The 23,978-nt window shown below is 37.8% G+C and overlaps 1 protein-coding gene across 13 annotated transcripts in view; it reads right to left on the bottom strand.

Moving 5' to 3' along the window:
- CDH13 (cadherin 13) overlaps positions 1-23,978 on the bottom strand; it is a 748,254-nt gene that overhangs the window by 610,350 nt on the left and 113,926 nt on the right. For 7 of the 13 annotated variants that reach the window (XM_039502842.1, XM_039502836.1, XM_039502840.1 and 4 more), the window contains one exon: positions 3,088-3,199. Coding sequence is in view for 11 of the 13 variants with exons in the window: in XM_039502836.1 (XP_039358770.1) it covers positions 3,088-3,199 (112 nt within the window). In the remaining 2 variants the exon portion in view is untranslated. Of the gene's footprint in view, positions 1-3,087; positions 3,200-8,324; positions 8,412-23,978 lie in introns of those variants that run through there. The other 6 variants (XM_039502835.1, XM_039502834.1, XM_039502841.1 and 3 more) reach the window with 2 other exon arrangements.

The raw sequence follows: 23,978 nt of genomic DNA, 5'->3' as shown, positions 1-23,978 counted from the left end.
TTCCTTTGTCAACCTCCTAAAATAGTTCCCACGTAGGTTAAAAGCTGCAGCAGTTCTTTTATTGTATATTATTTTCTTCAGAGTTCTATGCTTCAGCTGATTGTATTTCTTCGCTGAAGGTATTTAAAAGTTTGCTGAATATGTGAAATAACTTTTTTATTGCCAGAACGCGTGCAAATAAAAAAAGAAATAAATGCCTCTAGCTTTGGTCTCTTTTTTTCAATAAGTTTCATGTATAATGAATATAGCTGCATTTATGGCCAACTAGTAAATACATAAGAAACAACTATAACCCATACTTAATTACTGGAGGAAACATTGACAATGGAATATACAGTATGTTCTTGTTGAAATTAAAAAGATCAAAAAAACAAATATGATTGTTTCCCTGCTCTTCAGTGGAGAATTAAAAGCTGCTTGGTTTATTGAAGACTACAAAAGCAATCACTGTTATAGACCTGCTTTGCATACTGGCTCTATTAATTTACATACTCATGGTAGGCCTCACATTCAGATACAACTGTTAAATTATACTGCTGTTGAGTAATGGGTATAAAAATAATGCAACAGCATGCAAAGTGTATTTAAACAGGCACAATTAAAAATATTGATTCCACTGAAGACAAAACTGAAAAGACTATGCACAGATTTAATATTGTCACATCCAGGACACACTACTTATGAGTGATTGAGTTAGCTAGACTTGCACATTGACAATCTGTCTTTGTCGCATGTTATGTATTAGGCTAATTTAGCATCTGATTATTAAAATAATTTAATTCCCAAGATTGTTTTGAGATGTTTTCCCTCCTGCTCTCTCCCCTCTTAAAATTAATAATGTCTTAATTATTGTGTCAGTTTCACACCAGTGCAATTTGCTGGGTCACCACAATGTAGTCCAATCAACAATGGCTTAAACAGTTTGTCCTTTATACTGCTGAACAGACCGAGGACAAATCAGCAAGAGATTTGGACAGACGTGCTAAGGCATCAAAGTACTCAGATACAGCCAAAGAGAGAGATACCAAAGGTCATTTGCATTTAACTAAATTTTAACATGCAACCATTTTTATCCTTTGAGGCCATGAAACCCCCAATGTTATGCTGTTTGGCTGCTATGTCTGTTCAACAAATTGCTGGTATTCTTTTAAAGAAAGCAAACACCTGAACTCTATGGAATCCAGAAGGTGCTCAGCACCTCTGAAAATCTGGCAACTCATTTTAATGCATAACGGCAATATTTTCAAAAATGCCTAAGTAACTTAGGATGCTACGTTCCAGCTTCAACTCAGGCACCTAGAAGCCCAAATCACATTGAAAGTCAATAAACTTAAGTCACTTTTTGGAGATGGAACTTAGGGACCTAAGTCTCTCAAGTGCTTTAGAAAAGTTGACCCTAAATTTGGATCCAATCCAAAGCTCACTGAAGTCACTTTGACTTCAATTGGCCCCTGGTGACAAAATTGTCTCCGAGGCCTGGTATATGGCAGGACCTGCTCACAAAATCTGGCAAGAACAGGGCTGATATTGCTAAGAGGTGCTAAGTACAGAGTACTCACACAAACACATCCCAATATCAAGTGGTATCAGAACATCCCAATATCAAGGATGGTACAAAACAATCCCCTAGGATAACAGAAACACACTGATCCTTTCTAAAACATAAGGTCAGGATGATAGTACGTAACTTGTTTATATCAGGGTATAAAGATGTATCTCAGAATAAGTATCTTTGGCCAGCCTAGGGGGCAGTGGAAAGTCCCTCCAATGACCAAGCTGCATCCATTGTCTCGGGCATACATGTCTTAATATCCTCGTAGAATCTGCCAGGTGCTATTACCATGCTTTGTCAACAGTAAACCTAGCCGGGTGCCTTCGTACCTTAACAGCTCTTGTGATTATTGGGCAGTTTGCTGAAGGTCTGCTGTGCCAACTGTCTGCACAGAGCTGGGACAGCACACAGGGAGAACACACACACACACACACACCCCTAACTACACATGTATCTGAGGTTTGATATAAACAGAGCAAATACTTTCACTCACAATATAATCTTAAATAAGTAGGGGATTGAAAGGGAAAAGGTATTCCTTAAATTGAATTTTATTGCTTTTTATTTTTTATCTAAACTCTGAATCTTACTTTCACATAACTGTTATTACATATGAACTGTTAATTTCAGCTGTTGAACCAAATGTGATCAAATGAAAAGGCTATTAAATAACATGAATTATGTGGGGAAAATGCAGTTTTTTTAATCAATATTTAAAGCTCACATTAGGTACCATATTAGATTGACAGCCTTGAAGTCTCAAATCCTCAGAACAGGTCTCAATACATAAATGAACAATAGCAGCGCAACTTTTGCAACATTGCATCATTAATGTACCTGGAAAGACAAACTCTAGGGTTGAAAGAAGAGTTAAATCTCCATGGCCCATTCAATGTTTGACCTGTCTGCGTAGAGTGTATGGTGCCAAGAATCAACGCCAGCTCAGCTCTGGTGGTTGTTTTTGTGATGTCAACACCTGTCCATTGGAAAAGGGACTAGACCACCCAGATCAACTGCTTAGATCACAGAAGAGATGGTAATAATTTTTTGAAACTCAGGCCTGATCCAACGTCTACTGAATTTTATGGAAAGACTCTCATTGATTTCAATGGGCTTTGGGTCAGGCTCCTCGAATGGATGCACACCAGGGAGGAAGAATGAATTTATACTGAAATGCAAGTCAAGATCCTTGTGTACGGTCAAGTACTGATACAGCAGGAAGGGCAAAGAAATGCAGGAGGTGACTCATTCATAAAATCAGAGGATGATCCTAAGCGTCCATGTAAATATTCAAACCCCAACAGATAAACATGCAGAATTTTGCCAACCCTAATTCATAGCAAAGTTCAAAATCTATATAAATAAAGGATTTTAAGAGGAGGGGAGGAGCTATTGTAGTACCCAGGTGGAAGCTATGCCTGGAATCATGTCATAAGGAGGAAGAGCTCTCTGATAAATTCAGTGTGATACGAAAACCCAGACTGTGGTTAATACAGATTTTTGCAAAAATGACATATGAAAATTACATTTCTTACAGTTCAGAATTGGCTGGTCCTCTGTGAATTCAGATGGCTGTTCAATATGAAAAACCTTTTGCTGGAATCCAGGGATGCATTCTAAATCTTCTGCAAATACAAGCAACAGCACCTGAGGAAAGAGAGGAAATGGACTTTTAATATCCACTTGCTCACCAATCTTCTTTGCTTTCATGAATGGTAGCAAGTTTGGACTCAATGTTCATTTAAAAAAAAAAAAAACCACCGACACATCCAGCCCATCACAGCTTCCCTTTAAAACTTTCTAACCATTGCTTTGCGCGAGAAGTTTCAATCAGCATATACACAGGCAGATATAGAGAGGTTGCAAAAAAATATTATGTCTAAAGATACAGCTACACTGCAGCTGGTGTGGTAATGCCCTGTTTGGTAAACAGACATGCACTAGCCCTGCTCAAGCTAGTATACTGAAAATAGCAGTGTGGCAGCATGGCCTAGCTGCCTGAATACAAGACTGCCCAACCCCTGTGGTATATGCGTGGACAGTTAGCCTGAGCCACCAGCCACATTGCCCCAGGCCCACATTGTGCAGATGTACCTAAGATTAATAATGCTCAATTCAGAAACGCACTTAAGTAGCTGCTTAAAGTTAAGTCCTTCTGAAGTCATGGGACATAAGCATGTATAAATAGGGCTGGAGTATGCTTAAGTTGTTTGCTGAACCAAGGCCTATAAGCTTAGGTTACTTTAGTAAATCTCTGAGCTAGTGAAGTCGTCTTTTGTTCAAGGGCAAAGTTTCACGTCACAAAAGTTTCCTTTGTATAAACTCTGGCAGCAGATGGAAAATGTCAATTCCCCACCCCCACAAAGCTACAGTTTGTCTGGTTTCCCCATAATCAAAAAGTTGTTTACCCCAGTAGACTGAAAATGGAATGTGTACATCATTCTGTAGTTGGATCTGAAGGCTAAAGTTAAATACAGCTTGTGTCACTGTTAGTATCTGATCACCAAGCACCCTGTCACCACAAGAACATCTGGGCAAGGGAGGGAGGTTAAAAGCAAAATAAAATTGGTTGGGAATAGGTACAATGCCAATCTCTGTTTTGGAAGATTTGTGTTCTATCACTGAATAGAGACAACAAGCTGAAAGACTATTTTCTTTGGTGGGTTTTAAATGGCGGAGGAGCAGGTAGGAAAATCAGAGAAAGAGTGGAGAAGAAAAAAAGGCACAGAAAGTTTAAGGGTTAAATGAAGCACACACAAAATAAATAAATAAAAATAAAAAAGAGTCAGATCCAATGTAGCAGGGAGGATACATTGACTTTTCCATACCCAAATATAAGCACCCAAATTTTAAAATGCATTTCCTTGTTTTGGGGCCTCATTTTGGGGGTTTCCTCTGGTCCTGATTTTCAGAGATGCAGATCACTTACAACTCTCATTAGTTTAAACAGATGCCTAAAATGTCTCCAGTTGGACACTCAAAGGAAGACCAGAGAAGGGATACAGAGTAACCAAAGACAAAATGATAAGTTTGACTTCCATTAGTACAAAAAGGTAAAGGTGCAATCCCCACATGAAAGGGCCCTTACACTCATTTGCTACCTACAATGCTTGACATGCCAATGAGAGAGGAGCTCATCATTTTCAGTGATGTAACACTATTCCTGCAAATAAACCTCCTCCCTATAGGCTAAGAAAAGGTCCTCTAGCATAGCACCTTCAGTGCTACCTTTGTTCAATAAACCTCTTTGCCATGTTTCTCTTTTCAGAGGAGAAGTGATTATTATGATCATTCTTAGGCTAGCATGCTCCCTGCTTAGCCAGCCCTTGTTTGCTCTTGTCAAAGAATCAAAATGCTACCCAGGTTTTCTTTCCATACAGAAAAACCTGGTGCACTACAGAGTCATTGTTGGCTTTATATTACTCAGTCTTTCAAAGCACAGGGAGGACAGCATCCCACCTGCTCTTATATCAGTTGCTCTTATTGAAACTGATTCTCGGGCAGTCTATTTCACATAAACACTTGCTGTAAAAGGCCAGCTAGACATGAACAGACACTGTGTGCTATAGCCAGAATGTTTCGTGGCAATCCAACTGGCAGAGTGCAAATGCGGCAGATGGGCACATTTCTCATCCTTCATGACATGCACCGCATTTGCCCGTTTGTTCAAGTAAGAAACCAAGAGAAAGAGAGCGCAAGCAAGCAGAGTCTAAGCCACTTTGCAAGATTGTCATGTCTCCCACACTATTGCTGCTTCCCTTTCTTCTCTTAAACAGCAACCTGCAAACAAAGGGCAAGATCCTTAGGTGTAAATCAGCATAACTCCATTGTTCCACAGTGCCTCACTCTGCCCTCCAATGTCCTTCTGTACCAAGGACTCACACAGTAAAGTCCAGATTTTCAAAGCCTACACTCAAAATTGCAAACTAATTATTTAATGCACAGAAGTGGCCAGATATGCATGTAACCAGCCATTTGCATGTGCAGCTACTCCATCTGGATGCAAATCCACAGTAATAGTGCATGAGAATGAAGCATGTAACCCATGCCAGCTTGATGCAGATAAAGTGTCACACGTAGCGGCACCTAGATCAACTAGAGATTGATAAGCCTGCTACAGCCATGGCTAATAGAAATGTGTCTTTTAGCTCATGCAGTAGAGACTTGTGCATTAAGCTCCAGAGGTCTCAGGTTTGATCCTGCTTGATGATCATTGTCTGGTGGCATATATTTGCGTATGCATTTTCTGCACAGAGCTGCAACAGTGTATTTTTAAAAATTAGGCCTAGTTGACACACGATTCCACACAGCATAAATTAGTGCAGAATAAAATTTGCCACTCCTTCCTATACTCCCGTGTCAAGACACAAACAGTGAACTACACAGTGTTGCAAAACCAACCCAGTTTGGCAGAATAGCCCATAAAGTACATACATTTCAATGAAAAAGATAAAATTAATTATGAACATGACTTTGCTGCTAAAAAAATACATGACAGTGGATATAAAAAAGGCAGTAAATCATAGCTTGATCGCCTAGCCTCTGGCATCTTAAATTCTAGTTTGTAGCCTTGGAAAACATAGATTAGGATTGGAAAACTGATCTGGATACCATTTAGGTCAGTAATTTCGGATAATGCGTGTTGGCTGTGAAATCAGGATGATCTAAATATGCCATGAGTTCACTTCTGAAAGTCTAGTATACAGGACTCGTGTAATGTCAACTTAGCAAACAGACTGTGACCTTTACTCTCTGAAATAATTATAAAATGCAGGCCTGGCCTTGCTGTGAAATGGAACATTTTATTCTAGCTGTGCAATTCCAAACACTTTCTTCTCTTCCAGACATTAGACAAGATGTCAAGTTTGTCATCACATGGAAGGTTTTTATTAATTATCTCTTAGAAGCACAGTCCTTCTTGTAAATTTATTTTTTCACGCCAAGAAAATTCTTCTATTGAACTAAATGTCTATCTTCTTAAAATTTTTCTGCTAAAGGTCTTCACTTTGAAAAGCCCTGGCAAAAAAATAAACCAAGTACAGATCTGTGTTGAAAGCAAAAGAGAATATTGTTTAAAGCAGAACATATTCTAAATTTCAGCAGTATACAGAATTCATAATTGTGTGTGTGCTAAAAAAAAGCTTCATGGATCATTAACTGTTTAAAGAAAGTAGAACTGGCATCTGAATGCTTACAGGTATCTTCTCCCAAAGAAAATATTTTATTTTGCACATAGGAGATTTTTAAACATTGTGAAGGTACACAAATGCTGTTCATACTTACAAATTAAAGGGCATATATGCCCCCATTTCAGCAAACCCATCCTGTTTAGCAAAGCACTTAAGCTGGTTGAGAATTTTTTGGCAAAATATTTTTACCAAAACCATCAAAACCAAAAGTTTTTGCTGAAATACATCAGTTTCAATGAAACTTTCATTGGGAAGGTTTCTTAGGTCGAGGATGGAATTACTGGTCAAAACAAGAGAGGCACCTACCCCAAAATAGCCAATAGCACGGTGGTTAGGGCACTCACCTAGAATGAAAATTTCAAAACATGGTTTTGTCCCCATACTGAGCTAATTAAACGTTGAAATCTCAAGATTTTTTATGAAATGGAATTCTTCCTTTTTGATCCTCCCTTATTAAGCACATGCTAAAATGCTTTTGATTTTAGCCAATGAGCTTCTTGAAGCTAAAAGTACACTATTCTATAACTGAGAAGGGGTCAGTCTTCCATCCTTTTACTTAGAAAAATAGTATCTGCAGCCTTCAATGATTGAACAATTCTGCACTAAACACCATTTGCTCATAACTTAAATCAATTTGGAAGTGAACTGTTCCCTGCAAAGCAAACTGAAGGGTTCAATCACACAGCCCCAGAGATCCCATGGACTGACATGCACCAGGTGAGAGGGTTTGGTTGTGTAATTTACTTCTTAATAAAAATGTGAAGATTCAAGAGGCAATTTTTAATATCCTGACAATTTGTCTATGCAAACTTACTACTGGTCTTTATAAGTAAATGTCACTGGTTCAGCTAGCTCCTATGTAAGCTTGGTCATAAGGTCAGTAGATAAAGCTGTGCTCCCAATGGTGGTATTAGGCCTACTAAACATCTTTATAAAACAGCAAACATATTCTAGAGGTCATGGTTGATCTCATGCTTGCACAAGAACCATGGAATGGAAAGCAGAAGGGGATTGCACTTTTTTTTTCTTTTAATCAGAGCTGACCAGAGGATAACAATTCCATCTTGCAGCAGATTTTGAGGCTCTGAAATGAATGTCCATTCCACACTGGGACAGAGGGGTGGGGGTGGGGAAAACTTACCTTTCTAATGTTTTGGTGAACATGGTGGCTAGGGTACTGCCCTGAGACATGGGAGGCCCAGGTTAATGTCTATACTCTGCCAGATTCAGACTGAGCTAGGATGAAATACTCCGCTCTGAATGAGGGCCATCCCAGGCCATGGCTGTAACTGCTCAGTACAAAGTCTCTCAGACCCCAAAATCCTTCCCAGGGAAAGTGCTGTGGAAACTGATACATCCCCGTGAAACAACAAAACAGCATTTTTCACCAAAACTGCATTTAAGCAAAACTGTTCTGACAGTTTTTATACTTCTCCCGCAGCAGATATTCATGAGAAACTTGAACTGAAACCCTTTGTACGTGACCCCATCTCAAAACAGGATTTCTCTGCCTCTCGGCAATTGATGGAAAGTTAGTCTCTAAAACAAGCTCCCAAATACAACATAAAATGAGATTTTCAAACCATCAGATCTCTCTGCTTGTTGTACAGGAATTCCATGCAGATCAGATCAGCCATATCCCAGATTTGGAAGTGATGTTCTCCACCAGTTCAACTGTAATCCTTCTCGAATATTTGTCAGCCTGATATGTAATAGATCAAGTCCCTATTATAAAAACCATAGCCCTCAGAATGCCAATTACATCTCACATTTTTCTTATGGGTTGAAAATCATCCTTACGCAGAAGACTCACACAAGACATATCCAAACAGGGCGTAAGTGGGGTATAGTCCGTGCATAGGCTAGGGTGAACTGTATCCAATATCAATACAAAGAAATCTCAGATTATTAGGATTACAATATTCTAAAATTGGAGGCCCAAATTCTATCCCTGGTTCCATGCGAGCAATTGTAACACTAAGAAATCACCATTAAACCCTACAAAAGTTACAGGAAACGAGAATCAGGCGTAAGTGACAGTATTGCCAAACTCCAGAGCTCAAAAATCAGGAGTTAGGCCCAAAGACATCATGTGATTAGAAAATTATACAATTTTAGGTTTTATTTTCTTTTGCTATTTGTTTTGTTTTAAGGTCTGAGGTACACTCAGTTTGTTTTTTTCAGGATTTCCTCTGGAATCATGAGAGCTAGAAACCTGTTGTGTTTTGTTTTTAAAAAATTAAAGCTGAGGTTCTTGCATATATTCTCTCATAATACTATGATCCCAGGGTCTGTGGAGTGAGGGAAAAAAACTTCAAACTGAGAGAGTTGGTAACACTGAGTTAATCTCAAGATGAAAAGATCAGGAAAGAATATGTTGTTACACAAATTGAAATCCTCGCTAAATAGCTACTCCAAATCTAAAGACCCTTTCCTTCCACAGGTGCTTCAAAAATAGGGCCTCAGCATAAGAATGGCCATACTGGGTCAGACTAATGGTCCATCTAGCCCAGTATCCTGTCTTCTGACAGTGGCCAATGCCAGGTGCTTCAGGGGGAATGAACAGAACAGGTCATCATCAAGTGATTCATCCTCTGTTGTCCATTCCCAGCTTCTGGCAAATAGAGGCCTATTAATTTCATTGGGTAACTCTTGGTTCTTGTGTTATGAATAACACTTCCTTATTTACTTTCTCTACACCACTATTGACTTCTATCATGTTCCCCCCTGAGCTGCCTCTTTTCCAAGCTGAATAGTCAGAGTCTTTTTAATCTCTCCTCATATAGAAGCTGTTCCATACCCCTAATAATTTGCGTTGCTCTTCTCTGTACCTTTTCTATTTCAAATATATCTATTTTGAGATGGGGTGACCAGAACGGCATGCAGTATTCAATGTGTGGGCAAACCATGGATTTATATAGTGACATTATGATTTTTTCTGTTTTATTACATCTCCCTTTCCTGCAGAAATATTTAGTAAGAGGGTTTATTATTGGAGAAAAATAATGTGGGTATAATAGCAATAAGTAGCATGGCCTGACAGCATTCTACAGAAGGAGGGTGAATCCTGGCCCCACTGATGTCAGTGGGAGTCTTTCCATTGACTTCATTGATTTCACCCATAGCATTTTGGATCAGGGAAATAGTTGCATTAAATTGTCACAGATGGTTACCATAACGGAATAAGGGAAATAGTCTTATGAATTAAGGGTCTTATTCTGAATCAGATTGGACAATGGGATTTTTGACACAGACTTCAAGTAGCAGATCCTCAAACAATTGTTTCACCTACCCATATATAGGCTGCTTGACAGACATTTTTGTATGTCCTCTGAGTGTTTTTACAGCAACTGACAGAGAAGGAAATGATCTAAAAGGTTGCAGCATCCAGCCTGAAATTGGTGTCATTAACACAGGTATTATAATACTGTAAAACTATGCACTGATTTATACTTCATTATCACAGCACCACCAAACTTTCCTATGTAGGCTAAAAGAAATGCAATGCTGTTTTTCGGAATTCTATCCTATTGGTGGATTGTGTGTGGTATGTTTTTTTTTCTTTTTTAAATATGGGGGGAGAAGGTGAGTGAGTGAGTCTGTGAGAAAGAGAAAAAATAGGAGTTAACCTCTTTTTTTTTAAATCATGAGATGGTTCAGAAAAGTCTATTCACAACCTCTACAGCTCTACCTCTGAATCTGATAGCGAATTCAAGTCATTTTTGTAAGAAATGCTATTAAGATTTGGCAATAAGATTCTTCAAGGATGATAAATATCCTTTTAAAGGGCCTGCACATCCATTTACTGCATAGTTCTCTCCTAAAAATGAAAATCACACTTGGAGTACTGAAGGGTGGGTTATGAAAATGCAAATTAGAGTGACTTTATTGGCTCAAATGAATTCAACTCTCTTGTCACGAAGAAGTATGACTGTGGTAGACTTCCATTAACTGGAATCAGAATATGACAAAGTCTTTAGGGGGACTATCTAACAAAGAACTTTCAAAAGGAAAGGCTCATAAAAGAAGGAGTGTTTATTATGAGAGTTGTATCACACATTGAATAAAACGTGTATCTTCCCCAATACGGGAAATCTTGTTCATTTGATTATTTAAGAAGTGATTTACTGGTAAGTGGTTTTGAACAGGCAGGTGCTTTGCTTCTCAAGTTTAAGTAAATATGGCTGTTAAACCAGCATCAGAACCAGACTTTTCACGTGGACCCTATATCCATGCAAGTCCCAATAGGACCCTGGAGTCCATGCTAGCAGATCGCTTATAACAAGTCTGGAATTTTAGGTCAAAATTTACAAAATTAGGGGCCTAAGCACAGGCTCCTAAATAAATGGACTGATCTTCAAAAGTCTTGGTAGTCCATCGATCCGATGATGACAAATCTTCAAAAGTGCTGGGCACCTAAAAGCTGCCACTGAAGTCAACTGATGTTCAGCAGGCTGGTATAACTGAGGTCTTAGTTTGATACATAGGTATAGTTAAGAAACTCTGGCCTAAGGCTTGAGTGTAAGTTTTGCTACAACATTGCCAAGCAGTTTTTGCAAAAAGAATCAGGATTAGCCTTTATATATTGCTCAAACTCTTACATCCATACCAAAATTATCACCCATATTAATTAAATATCCTCAGGGGCTAGTAACAAAGGGCAGGATTCTGGATACTCCTGATGAGTAGTACTTTTCTCCATAAGTAGTCCCATTAAAATAAATCAGCTGCTACTAGTAATAATACCTAGCTCTTATACAGTGCTTTTCATCAGTACAGCTCAAAGCACTTTAAAAGGAGGTCAGTCAATATCATTATCCCCATTTTACAGATGGATCTGGTAAAGTGCCCTCATCATCAGTGAATGAGTCTACTCAGTGAGTAAAATACTACTCAACGTGTGGAGTCTGGCCCCAAATAATTGTATTTGTATTATGAAAGGTGGTAACACATTCTGTGACAAACCCATACACCAGCAGAATGAGATTGCAATTGGTTAGCCTATATAGAGAAGGTTGCACAATAAATATAGTTTACAGGCAACAGAATAATGCAAATGAGCCATTCTGTAGCACTACTGCACCAGCACAAGAGTCATAAATAAGACACACTGAAAGTCAAACTTTCCTTCTTATTAAATTGCAGTGTATGGAACTAGCCAAACCTAAACCGTATTGCAACAATAGCCTGTTTCAAGGTCTGTTTATATTGAACATTTTAGTTATTTATCATCTAATGAACCAGACAGTTTCATACTATTTTCCAGTAGTTATGGCTCCATGAAAAACACTTGGATGAGTGAAAATTTTAATCTCTATAAAAAAATTTAAGAAATTCTTAAACATAGTTATGCCACTTCATAATTACTTTTCCCCATGCAAGTGGATATTCCATACAGAAAAATATTGATGTGGCAGAACCTATTATAGAAAAAAAAATTAAAGTCATATTTCCTACACCAGATAGCACTTTCAGATGAAATTTTTTGCAACTATACTGAATATGATATATGTATAATTTCCCAACTACAACATGATCGTTATAAAAAAGGTATAACCTTCCATCTCTTGCTTTCTTTACATTCCACAATGTTATAACACACAGCAATTATAACTAGATCACAAAACTTAGCTTGGTATAACATTGTACATCTATCTTTCGGGTATACTGCACCGGGAAGCTAAAACCAAAACAAACTTGCTAAAATATACTTTTAAAAGATCACACGTGGATTCATTTGCTATGGTAAAGACAAGAGCAGTATTGTGAGCCCCAAGCATTCAAAAAAATCAGGAGTTGAGCCCCAAAAATATTTCATAAAGAATATTTCACAAGGCCCAATCCAAAACCTATTGAAACCCCCAGGGTAGATTCCATTCAATGGGGCTCATGAACTCTGTAGAATAATAAATATAGCTCATAATCTTCAGCATAAGTATCTGTGTTAATTTGAGCTTTCTTATAATAATTAGATTAAATTACCTGTATTATCTTGCCACAAATTATTCCCAGTGGAATTAATATAGTATCTTATGGCAGGGGGAAAAATGTGACTTGCAATGATATCTAGTGGCAAAAATAACCTGTTCTAGTACAGACATAAAAAGTGTTTAATGGTTTAATATTCAGTTTCATAATTTCACTAAATACAAAAAAGCTGGGGTTCAACCAAAAGATTAAACATCACATGAAAGTCAGGGAGAAGGTTTACTATTCAAACAAAAGAGGCACCTTTTTTTTAGTTTTACAAGTGCAATCAAAACACTTCTGTGAACTACTAGAACTCAAAATTTTTCATTTCAGGCCTATTGACAGGCCATTGGTTAACAAGTGACCTAGATCAACTAGGTTCTTTTTTGCCATTGAAAGTATATAAATAACTAACATTTTGTACATTGATGCCAATGCAAACATATTATTAATGTTCTATAATATTATACATTAACTACTGTACCAGGTATAATTGAAGTGGCAGTTCTCTTAATTACATAAATTAGTGACACATTTTGTTCTGAACTCTCACTGGCTTTAGTGAGAGTCACATGTCCCTATGTCTGGGAAGAATTTGGCCCCTCATGCATAATTTTAATTATACTTCCATAACATTGAGTCAATTAGAAGGCATTTTAAAATTGTATGATTAGACTACTGGAGCATGCCATCGTCTGTGAAGAGATAGGGCATAAACCTACTCTCACTTAAATTGGTGGGACTTTTCTTATTGGCTTCATCGGGAGCAAGACCACAGTGTGTTCTTTTAATCTGCAGCAACAATCTTTGTATTGTCTTGGTCCAGTTTATGTGCTCATGATCAGTGCAGCTGCTTTATATATTATTCTTTAGCAAGGGCATGGTAAATCTTCAGACAAAAGGAATTACTCTCATATGAGGTGGACTGCGAAAAGCTTTGTTCTCTTTATCATCACCAAGAGATAAAGAAATGGATGAATGCACTAGCTATTGGGGGCTTGTTGGTCAAGGTAAGGGCATGAATCATATTTCAGCAAGCTAGCTGAGACTTGGAAGTTTCTCATGCGAACTCAGTGGGAACTACAATGTACCATGCCCTTTATAGAGGAAGGGGAACTGAACTCTGAAATTAACGAAGTATTGCTGAAAATATGTATCAGGGACCTCACAGTTCATGCCAACCTTAACTCACAAGATAGGGGGCAACCTCACAGTTAGCATGCAGATGGTACCCTTTCCAAACACTAGTTAACAGGAGTCTCTATTTGGGAATCATCTATTGAGGTAACTGGGATTAGAGCCAGCTATGCTAGACAGTACAATATACTTGGACACATTATCTAGCTGCTGATCAACTCACAAAACATACCAGCTAAGTCATAGAAGGGAAAAGGAAAGTAGATTTGTTGTTACTTGTCTGCTCACCTTTATTTGAGGGACACATTTTTACAATTTCTTCTATAAAACATGTGAAATCAACTCGCTGTGCTGGCCTGAATAATTACTCTGCAGTCATGATAAATTAATTGCAGTCCTTTTATGCTCCTTCTTTCTGTGTGTGTCTATCACAAGAAGTAACTACTGACCTCAGTGAACCCAGATGAATGATCAAGAACTACATAAAGTTATCTTATTTTTCACTAAAACTATGATAATCGGTCAACTCTGAAATAACCAGTGTAGAAAAACCAGGTGCTTAAAGAGAACGGGGAGGGGAGAAATTGCATTTCCTTAATTTGTAGAATCAGTATCTGGTAGATTCAGAAGACTCATGGTATAATTTATATTAGTCGAAAATCCAATTCCAAAACTGTTTATAATGAAAAATGTTTAAATTAATAATTTTAATATTGGTCAATACTGGGCCTTTTTAAAAAAAAGAAGTTGTTTTTCCATTCACAAAAGTTTGGTATCTTTAACTTATTATAGGTACCCTCAGTTGGTAATCAGCATATCTTCAATGGCTTCAACAGACCTAGGCTGATTTATATACCAGCTGAAAAATCTGCCCCTAAATAAATACACCTTATCACAGTTCACGGAACTAACCAGGCCTTGCACATGTATTCATAAAGCACAGTCCTTTTCAGGTGTTAGGCTTCATCAAGAAATGTGACCTTTTTGGAAATAAGACAAGAGAGAACAACTTAAAAAGCTAAATTCTTTTTGCCAGTTCTTCTGTCTCTAGAAAAATTATGTCCCGGGGGAAAGACAGCAAGTAACAGAACATTTCTGTGCACATCACAACATAGCAAACTCTCTAAAGCTTACAGGCTTCCTCTGTTAACAGTGACATTACATCAAGAATGACCTTTACAAAGAAATAAAACCCATTAGTTCTAGGAACACGATAACTATTAAAGATCAACACATAGGAGCAGAAGCAAAACCTATATCTGGTAAATTAATTAGAACACAAATTATATGAAACCAAGACCTTGGTCTATAACCTCTCTCCTATAATTACTTGCCTTTTAAAAGCTGAATGAAATCTTTTATGTATGAAGATGCTACTATTGACCCTAAATACATTAGGAGTCAGAAAGAAATTTTTCATATATTGAGAATGGGATTTGACTGAATATTTGAACACGCTTTAGTGACATCTTATTGCAATCACTATTTGTTTTCACTCATTGGCAATAGATACAACCAGTGAATCTTAGTTGGAAAATACTTTGAGGGTGTTTTCTTTTTAAAATAGAATATTACCACACGTGCACATACCAAAAATTCAGGGAAATGCAAGTCTGAACACTTTTATGAATGTGCCAGTTTTTTAATATGATCAAATAAGGCCCCAGTGCTGCAGGACGTGTGTATCTTTACTTATGCACATATTCCAATTCAAGTCAATGGAAGTACTCACATGAACATAAGCTTCAGGATTTGGTGATGAGGGCCTGAATTCCGGGCTAGTCTGTCCATTGACTACCATGGGTTTTGACTCAGGCCTTTAATTTCCATTTCCTTGTGATTATACTGCAGAACACACTTCCCCCCAGGCAAACAGTGACTATATTCTTTCCTTAAAATGTGTTCACTGTCATTTAAAACACCTTTTTATTATTATTATTATTTTTATTTGTGCGGGGGGTAGAAATAAAGGAGGGAACAACCACTGCCTGAAATGTCAACTGACACACATCAGCTGTAGGAAAATCTGAGCCCTAGCGAGCTGATGCTTTGATTTTAAACATTTTATTCCCTGGCCAACTGAGGACTCAGGCAAGAGTTACTAATACATCAGGGGGCAGATCCTCAGGTTTAAATTGTCATTGCATCATTAATTTACACCAGTCAAGGATGTTTCCCAACAAGCTTAATGTTTGCATAGAAAAGGGTAGTATTAAGCTAACAGAACACCTTAGCCCTTTTAATCCTGGCAGTTAACCAATATTTAGGGTCTTGTGGTTCGTTTCTGTTAGGTGGAGAAACAGATGATGGAATCAGGCTTTGCTTTGACATAATACTGAATCTACCCACATTCCTGGTTACCTTAAAACAGTAGGAATCCAACAAATAGTAGGCAGCTTCTCTGTTCTTAGTTCCAAGCCTCTTTCCAGGCAGCACTCTGCCCAAAAAGCTCTCTCGCTCTCTCTCGATAGGTTCTCTCTCAGGGCAATGCCTTGAGTCCTTTTCTGGCTCTCTCCATCTGTTCCTGGCTGCTTTGGCTCAGGCACACATACAGCTCCATCAAATAACAACCAATTAACCCCTTCTATCCACATAGCTCAGTTTTTGACCGGCCTTGCATGTGGGTTGTGTTTTGTGTGCTGGCTCCTATTATTTCACTTATCTTACTCCAAAAAGTAGCTTAACTCCTTCTTATGCCTTGCCCACACTTAAGTTAGGTCGACATAGCTACGGTACTCAGGGGAGGGAAAAATGCACAACTTTGAGTGTCATAGCTATGTCTACCTAACCTCTGGTGTAGATGCTGCTAGATCAACGAGAGAGAGTGTTTCATCGACCTAGCTACTGAGGGAGGTGGAGCTCCTACAGAGACAGAAGACTCCCTTCTGTCACTATGGCACTGTAGCATATACATGACCTTACATTTATCCTAAATAAATGCCCATCAGCTTTAACAAGGTTTAACCCAAACCCAATCACCACAGTACATTTCTTTTGGGAAATGATGGCTTAAATTAAAAGGCAGCAAAATTTTGTGGAACTTGAAAAATTGTTGTGAACCCCCATATTTAAAAACGCTATACTATCCACAGAAGTTTTTTGGAATGTGTCAGATTCCATTGTCCTTCATATTTATCGAGTTTGCTTAAATTTTTTTTTAGAAAAAAAAAGATGACCCCAAAAGCTGTGATCAAAACTGAAGATGTGGACAGCAGCAAAACCTATGGTTTGGATCTGGGTTTGCAGCCTGAACCGGTATCTAATATGGGTCTGAATGCTCGGAACGATTGGGAGAGTTCAGATTCAGATCTGGATTTCAGACTCCCACTTTGAAAGCACTCGTAGTCAAGCTTCTGTCCTGCCCATTACAGAGAAACAACGCTCAGATCAGATTCACTATTGGGGTTTTGTTTGGGGCCTCTCTTTAATCAGAGGCAAGGACAACAATTTTCCAAGAAATTTTCACCCATGGAAGACTGACACTGTGTTTACTTTACCTGACCTCAGTGAGAAGGGACAATCTTCTTTTGGAATTCCTCCTGTTGGGTTTATATTTGCTCATGGGATGTCCTAACACACATTAAAAATAGTGATGATAATTTAATTTGTTTGTTGTGTTCAGTTTTTTAATGAGTTTGGTACATTTTGAATCACAAGACCAAGTAAATCTGCTCAACTTACTTGGACTTGTTCTATAAGAGGTTTTTTTTATGTTCGAGTATCCAATAATTTAAAGGCACTTTTCCATGTACATAGTAATTTAAAATTACTGGAGCACTTCATTTTTTTCATAAGCGCTTCAGTCTGGAAGTGATTGGGGTTCTGTGCTTGCACAGTGTAAAGCAATTTAAAATTATTCGAGTGCTTCAATTTTTATAGGAGCTTCTATTTGAAAACGATTGGGGTTCTGATTATGTGCAGCATTGCACAATTTTAAAGTGTCCCCCTCCGCAAAAATTGTTTTTCTAATCAATGTTTCATGGTTGGGACTGAATTCTGGAATAATGTAATATGTAACATAAGGCCAGATAAATTATACAAGCATTTTAAATTTAAGCAAACTTTCATCTCCTAAATAAGAATTTCAGTTTGGAAGGGTGAAGCCCTCTCATAAGCATGAAGCGTTATACTTCGAAATAAATCAGGATTATGCAAAATCAGAACATCAGTTTTAGTTTTTAAATGTTAGAACAGACCCTTTCTAAAATCAAGTTTCCATGTCTACTATTTACTGTAAAGTACCAGCAGTTCAGAAGCTGAACTTTTTTCTGCTGAAGACAAACGTGTGTGGAGGGAACAATGTTGTTGTTGTTGTTTTAGTAGATTATGGTTTGAATCCCACAATAATTGAGCCCATAGGCTTATTCATATGCTTAGTGTTAAGCATATGCTGAAGTGCTTTTAGGATTAGGGCAAGAATGCCCAGCACCTTGCAGGTTCTAGCTCAACAATGTTAATTAGTATGTTGAATATATAATTCAGGATAAACTTTGTTATTGTAAAGTTTAGAGTTTCAAAATATGATTAAGTGAGCTTTGTGCTGAAAGTACAGTGTAACAACTCAAAGCTTTACTGATGGATCTCACACATTAAATGGCCAAGAATATTCATGCTCCTCTTAAACCACTCCCCCTAGGAGGGAAGGGAAAATTGAGGACAGGTAGTTGGTCGATAAAAATGGGGGAAATTATCCACGAACCACTAGTGGTCCCAGAAGCACTTACTGGTGTTTGGGACAGAGATGGGTAGTCAAAATGGTGACAGCTCCTCTATCTTATTTCCAGTTGCTACATTCCATTATAAGGCTGCCAAAGATACATAAATACTCTACTAAATCTATTGTTTTTCCATGTACACAGTCGCTACAGAAGCCACAAGGATGTTATACAAGCAAGTATCTATAAAATAATCTTGGTATTAAAATGTGGTCCACAATCTTTAGGACGAAGCATGGCACCCTAAAAAGAAACAAATGAATAATGGCTAAACCTTCATTCTTCCCAAGTGTTTGAAGATATTTCTTTTTTCTTTGCTATTAGAATAAGCCATACTGAAAACAAATTCAATTAACCAAAACAGTAAAGTAATTCAGTGTCATCATGTACAGTGAATTGAAATGATAGTGGCTAGTCCTGAAAGATATTTTACTGGCCTGGCCTGCCAATCAAGACCTTTGAATTCTGTCTCTCTAATTTCAATTAGTAAGTAAATACTAAAAAGAATGAGGAGTCCTTGTGGCACCTTAGAGACTAACAAATTTATTTGGGCATAAGCTTTCATGGGCTAAAACCCACTTCATCAGACCTATGCCTGTAAATACTGACATCTTGAATTGCACTGTATAGAGCTACTTTTTATCCAGAGTTAATCTTATTCACTGCATCTATTCCCTAGGCTGAGACTTCAGAGTTCTCAGTTCCTGTAAATCCTTGGTATTACATCTTTTGATTCAGAAACAAAAATACCAACATATCTTATCATTCAGAAACACGTGTCTTGGGTTCAGGAAGGACTGTGTTCTCCTCTCTCCCCATAGTCATCTGCTGTGCTCGCTGCATACAATTAAATTGCAAAGCATCACTGAACTCATCTGAAATATTTTGCTTAAGCAAAACCTCAAATTATTGTAATTAAAGAAGCTGTGAAGAACCCCAATTAGACTGAGTGTCCAACAAATATTAATCAGTAAAGTAATATTCTATTATTAAAGAACAGCTATTCACAGTAGGTGCTCCTCTTACAAGAAACAAGATTCGAAATCAAGCCAAAAGCAAACCAGAATGCACAGTGAATGAGGCTATTTCGTGCCTAATTTTAACTAATCAGTGCTTCTGCCTGGGTGGTATTTTGTGTTTCGTTTTTCTCTTCCCTCTCCTTCCCCCCATGCCCACCCCCCACTGCTCCCCCCATAGCAACAGCAGTTATAGTGGTGAAGAAGTGACATTTTATAGAGCATAGGTCTGAGAACCAGACCTCAGGATGAAATCCTGGCTCCACTGAAAGGCAATAGCAAAACTCTCATTGACATCAACAGGCCAGGATTTCTCCCCTAGGTTCTCTTCCCAGCTATATAACTGACTCACTGCAGTGGGCACCCCGGGCAAGCCACTTAGCCTCTCTTCAGTTTAATCATCTGTAAAATGAAGGCAATAATACTAATGTACCTCAGAGAGGCTGTACAGCTTAATTAATCCAGTGTTTATAGCATGCTTTGAGATCCTTGAATGAAAGGGGCTATAGAATGCAAACAACTCTTCTAAGAGAATTGATGGAGACCCCAGTCCTGCACCCTGACATGAACTGGAGGCTTGTTGAGCACACAACGGTACCGGGTTGTGTCCAAAAAGAGGTGCACAAGCAGCCCTACAATTATGAACATGCTGCACCTCTCTTTTCAGCTTTTTCTCTACTTGTAGCTGTCACCTACCCTGCCCTGTATGCCTGTTTAAAAACGATGACAGTAGGCTCATAATGAATCTCATCTTAGCTTCCTGAAACCAATCCCACCGCAGCTTTCTTCCTCTCATTTACGTCCATCTTTCTCTGCCACAAGAAAATACTGTTGTGTATGAGCATAAGGCACAACACTTTTTCCTCTTACAATATAAAGGAATAAATGTCAGTGGTTTAAAGTAGGAAATATTCCTGTCTTTTGGTCAAGTACAGCATGGCTGCCAGAAACTAAGTGAGTTACAAGCCACCTTGGCATACATTTGAAACACTTGGAGATTACAAGTTTACTTCTTCAGAGAAGGCTCTCTAATAGAATAGCTTATAGGGAATGAACTAAGATATCTTAAAAGCAGGTCTATAGACCAGTTAATCACAAATCTGTCCCTTCTCCTTAACAGTTACCTTGTATAGATTTTAAGATGAAGCAGTAAATTGTTCTAATCCAGTTCTCTACTGCTGTCCAAAAAGAATTATTTTTGTTAACGGCACAGTAAATCAAAGACTTGTTAGCTGAGTTGTACAGAAAGTGAGTTTCAAAAACGAAAGCTATAATTTGTCAGGTATCCAAAACTCTTATGGGAACCAGCAGTGCATCTATTACATGTTTGTTAAATTGTATTCCTGTCACATTTGCGTTGCTTACGACAGGAAATTTTTAAGCAAGGGGAGAGAGAAATGTGTAAATCAAAAGTGAAAAAAAAATAATAATAATTGATTGACTGCAGAAAGGTAAGTTTTATATAATTACCTAGATATGCAATTCAAACAAAGGTAAAGGCAGATAAGTTAAAATACCATTGTACTTCTAAAGTATAAAGTGATATTTACAATTACAACCTAACCAAGTTCCAGCTCTCCAAAGTCCAGCATGAGCACGTAGAAAGCTCTGTAAGTAAATCAAACACATTGTCAAACAACTGTACTCAGTTTAAAATGTGTTATCATTAGTTCTTATTCATCCTGTGGTAGCACAAATGCCCCCAATTAGGGATCAAGGTCCCTTGTACTAAATACATTACATACTTAAAAAAAAAAAGTAGTCAATAGAGTCTAAGGATGTTACACACTCAACTCTCTTTAACTTTCAGTGGGAGCAAGTTGGGTACTTAACTCCTTCAAGCACTTTTGAAAAACCCACCCTAAAGTGTTATGTCACTACAGACTTGTTAATACTTGGATATCAGCAAAGCTTTACTAGTGATTCACATCAAATCAATGTTTATTGAAGAACAGATGCAAGGGTTTTATACGGTATGTGATTTGTTTAAAATTCTCTCTCCTGAGACAGTAAAATAAAGTCTTATTTTAAAAGGCTGATCAATGTTATAGGAGAAATATATGAAAAATATATATACTAATGAGACTGTTATGTTCATTTCTGCCAGCAACAAAATTACAAATCCCTTATTGTACCCAGCAACCACAAAAATGAAAGTCAAGTGGAACAGGAATGAATATTAGATACAACAGATGGAGAATGACAAAGCATCTGATTGAATGGCAAGGAAACCACTATATCATTACTTCTCAAGATCCTTCCAGATAAGATATTACTGGACAGCAGAAAAAAAAATAGTTCTGGTAGATCTGGCAATGGGTAAGAAATATTGGAGAAGTTCCTATGTAAGACAACATGAGTCTGTACTTTCTCTCTTATTCTTCTGTACTAAAGCTGGAAAGAGGTGGGAATCATATTTGCCAATGCACTGAAACTTCATCTTTGGCACTGGGGGACTATGCACCATTTCAGCAAAGCATTTGAGCACATGATTAACCTAAACATATGCTTGAGTCCTATTGAAGTCAATAGAACGTAGTCACATGCTTCTCTGTTTTGCTTTGTTGAATCTTGACCCTAGATCTCTGTTTGCTCTAAAGCACACATCAGCAGCTTTACTAAAAAAGTGATACCAAGTGGGAGTACCCCATATTGATCAAAGACAGCAAAGTGATCAGTGGCAAACACAGCCTTGACAAGGAAACTCTGAAGGAGAAGAGGACCAAAAAAAGTGCTGGTGTTTCTTTGGCAGGCTCTGAGAAAATGTTCCATGAGAGTGCTCCATGGAATAATGAATGATAGTGCAAGCCTCATGTTTTATCTTCACTATTGTTATATGTCTATTAGTGCTATGACTTTTTATTTTTTTCTTGCTTCAGTTGTATGTAATTTCTCCTTTAGGAATTGAGTTGGTTTTGCTTTTTGCTGTCTTAATTCTTCAAAATAAAGGTAAGGAAGGAAAGAATCCCTGTCTTCACAACCTCCCCCAGCTCAGACCAACAAGAATTCTCCTGCCAACCTCTCTGGGTGAAATCCTGGCCCCACTGAAGTCAATGAACATTTTGCCATTTACTCCAATGAAGCCAGGATTTCATCCCATGTATTTATTATTTAAACTCTATGCCTTTGTCCTTGGTGATTTGCTTCTTGTCATTAACTGCCATCACGTGTGCTGAATCCTAGTTCTTAGTTCTCCCTTTTGGCTCTTTTCTCCTTTCTCATCCAAGAGGCTACTGTTATTATTGGATAGTTCAACATAAATATATACATAAATAAATTTGTTTCAAAGCTATAACAAAGACTGACGCATCCATTTCAGCTGCAAATGGTAAAAAGCAGGTGGTCTGCAGGCTTGTACACAGCTTCAGTGATGAACACATACTAATGTGTGCACCACCAAACTTGTAAAATCAACTTTACAATATACAGGCTGTCTACCAGGCAATGAATGCAAACCTGCTTTATGCCTCCCACTTTCACCCTAGTATTAATGACACACATTACAGAAATCCAGTAAATCCAAAGAGTTAGATATTAATAATTGAATTATATTACTGAATACCCATGTTGAAATAAAAAAACCCAGTGTAGACACAGAGAATCAAAATGTCGACAGCTCTTGCTTCAGTTTAAAGTATCAAGGGAAAACTGTCAGGGAGAAAATTTCTTTGAATAATTGATGTCCGTCTCACTGCCTGTGAAAAGCCCATGGAACAAACAATAAAGTCAATAACCTTAAGGCAGGTCAATATGAAAGCACTGTGAGAGGAGAGCAGAAGACCGCCTGAGACTAACAGAGTAAATTGGCAGTGGGATTTATATTAAACATGTCTTTCCCAAAGTCAAGCAGGAAGATGCAGCTCAAAACAAACTTTCCCCCCCCCCCACTTTAAACTACCTAATTGCTGTCAGTTAACACTTCTTTCCTAGACATGTATTTCTTTTGTGGTCTCCTGCTGTATAACTTTTAGATCTAGATGTTTGATAAAGCTGGTTGAAAATGGGAATTTCCATCCTGTGGGAAATTCTAGTATTTTGGGGAGTGAGGGAGTCCCAAATTGGGACAATGTTTTTTTCAGAAGGGAAAGCACTGAAAAAAAACCTGATTTTTAAATGTTGAAACATTTTGTTATGATATTTTCCATTGTAATGAAATGTTTAGACATTCCCAATACATTTCATGTATTCAATTTCTTTGAATAACTGATCTATGTCTCACTGCCTTTGAAAAGTCCATGGAACAAACAATAAAGTCAATAATCTTAAGGCAGTTCAATATAAACTGACAGCAACTGGATAGTTTTTTTTTTTAAAGTTGTTTCATTTCAATTTGTTAAAACAAATCAAATTGTTTAATTTCACCTCGGTTCAACTGTATCTACATTGAACTGTATCTGCA

This window comes from Mauremys reevesii, linkage group 16, assembly GCF_016161935.1.
Source record: "Mauremys reevesii isolate NIE-2019 linkage group 16, ASM1616193v1, whole genome shotgun sequence".
Taxonomy (NCBI): domain Eukaryota; kingdom Metazoa; phylum Chordata; order Testudines; family Geoemydidae; genus Mauremys; species Mauremys reevesii.
Note: the sequence above shows the minus strand (reverse complement) of the source record. Positions and strands in the feature narration are given on the sequence as shown.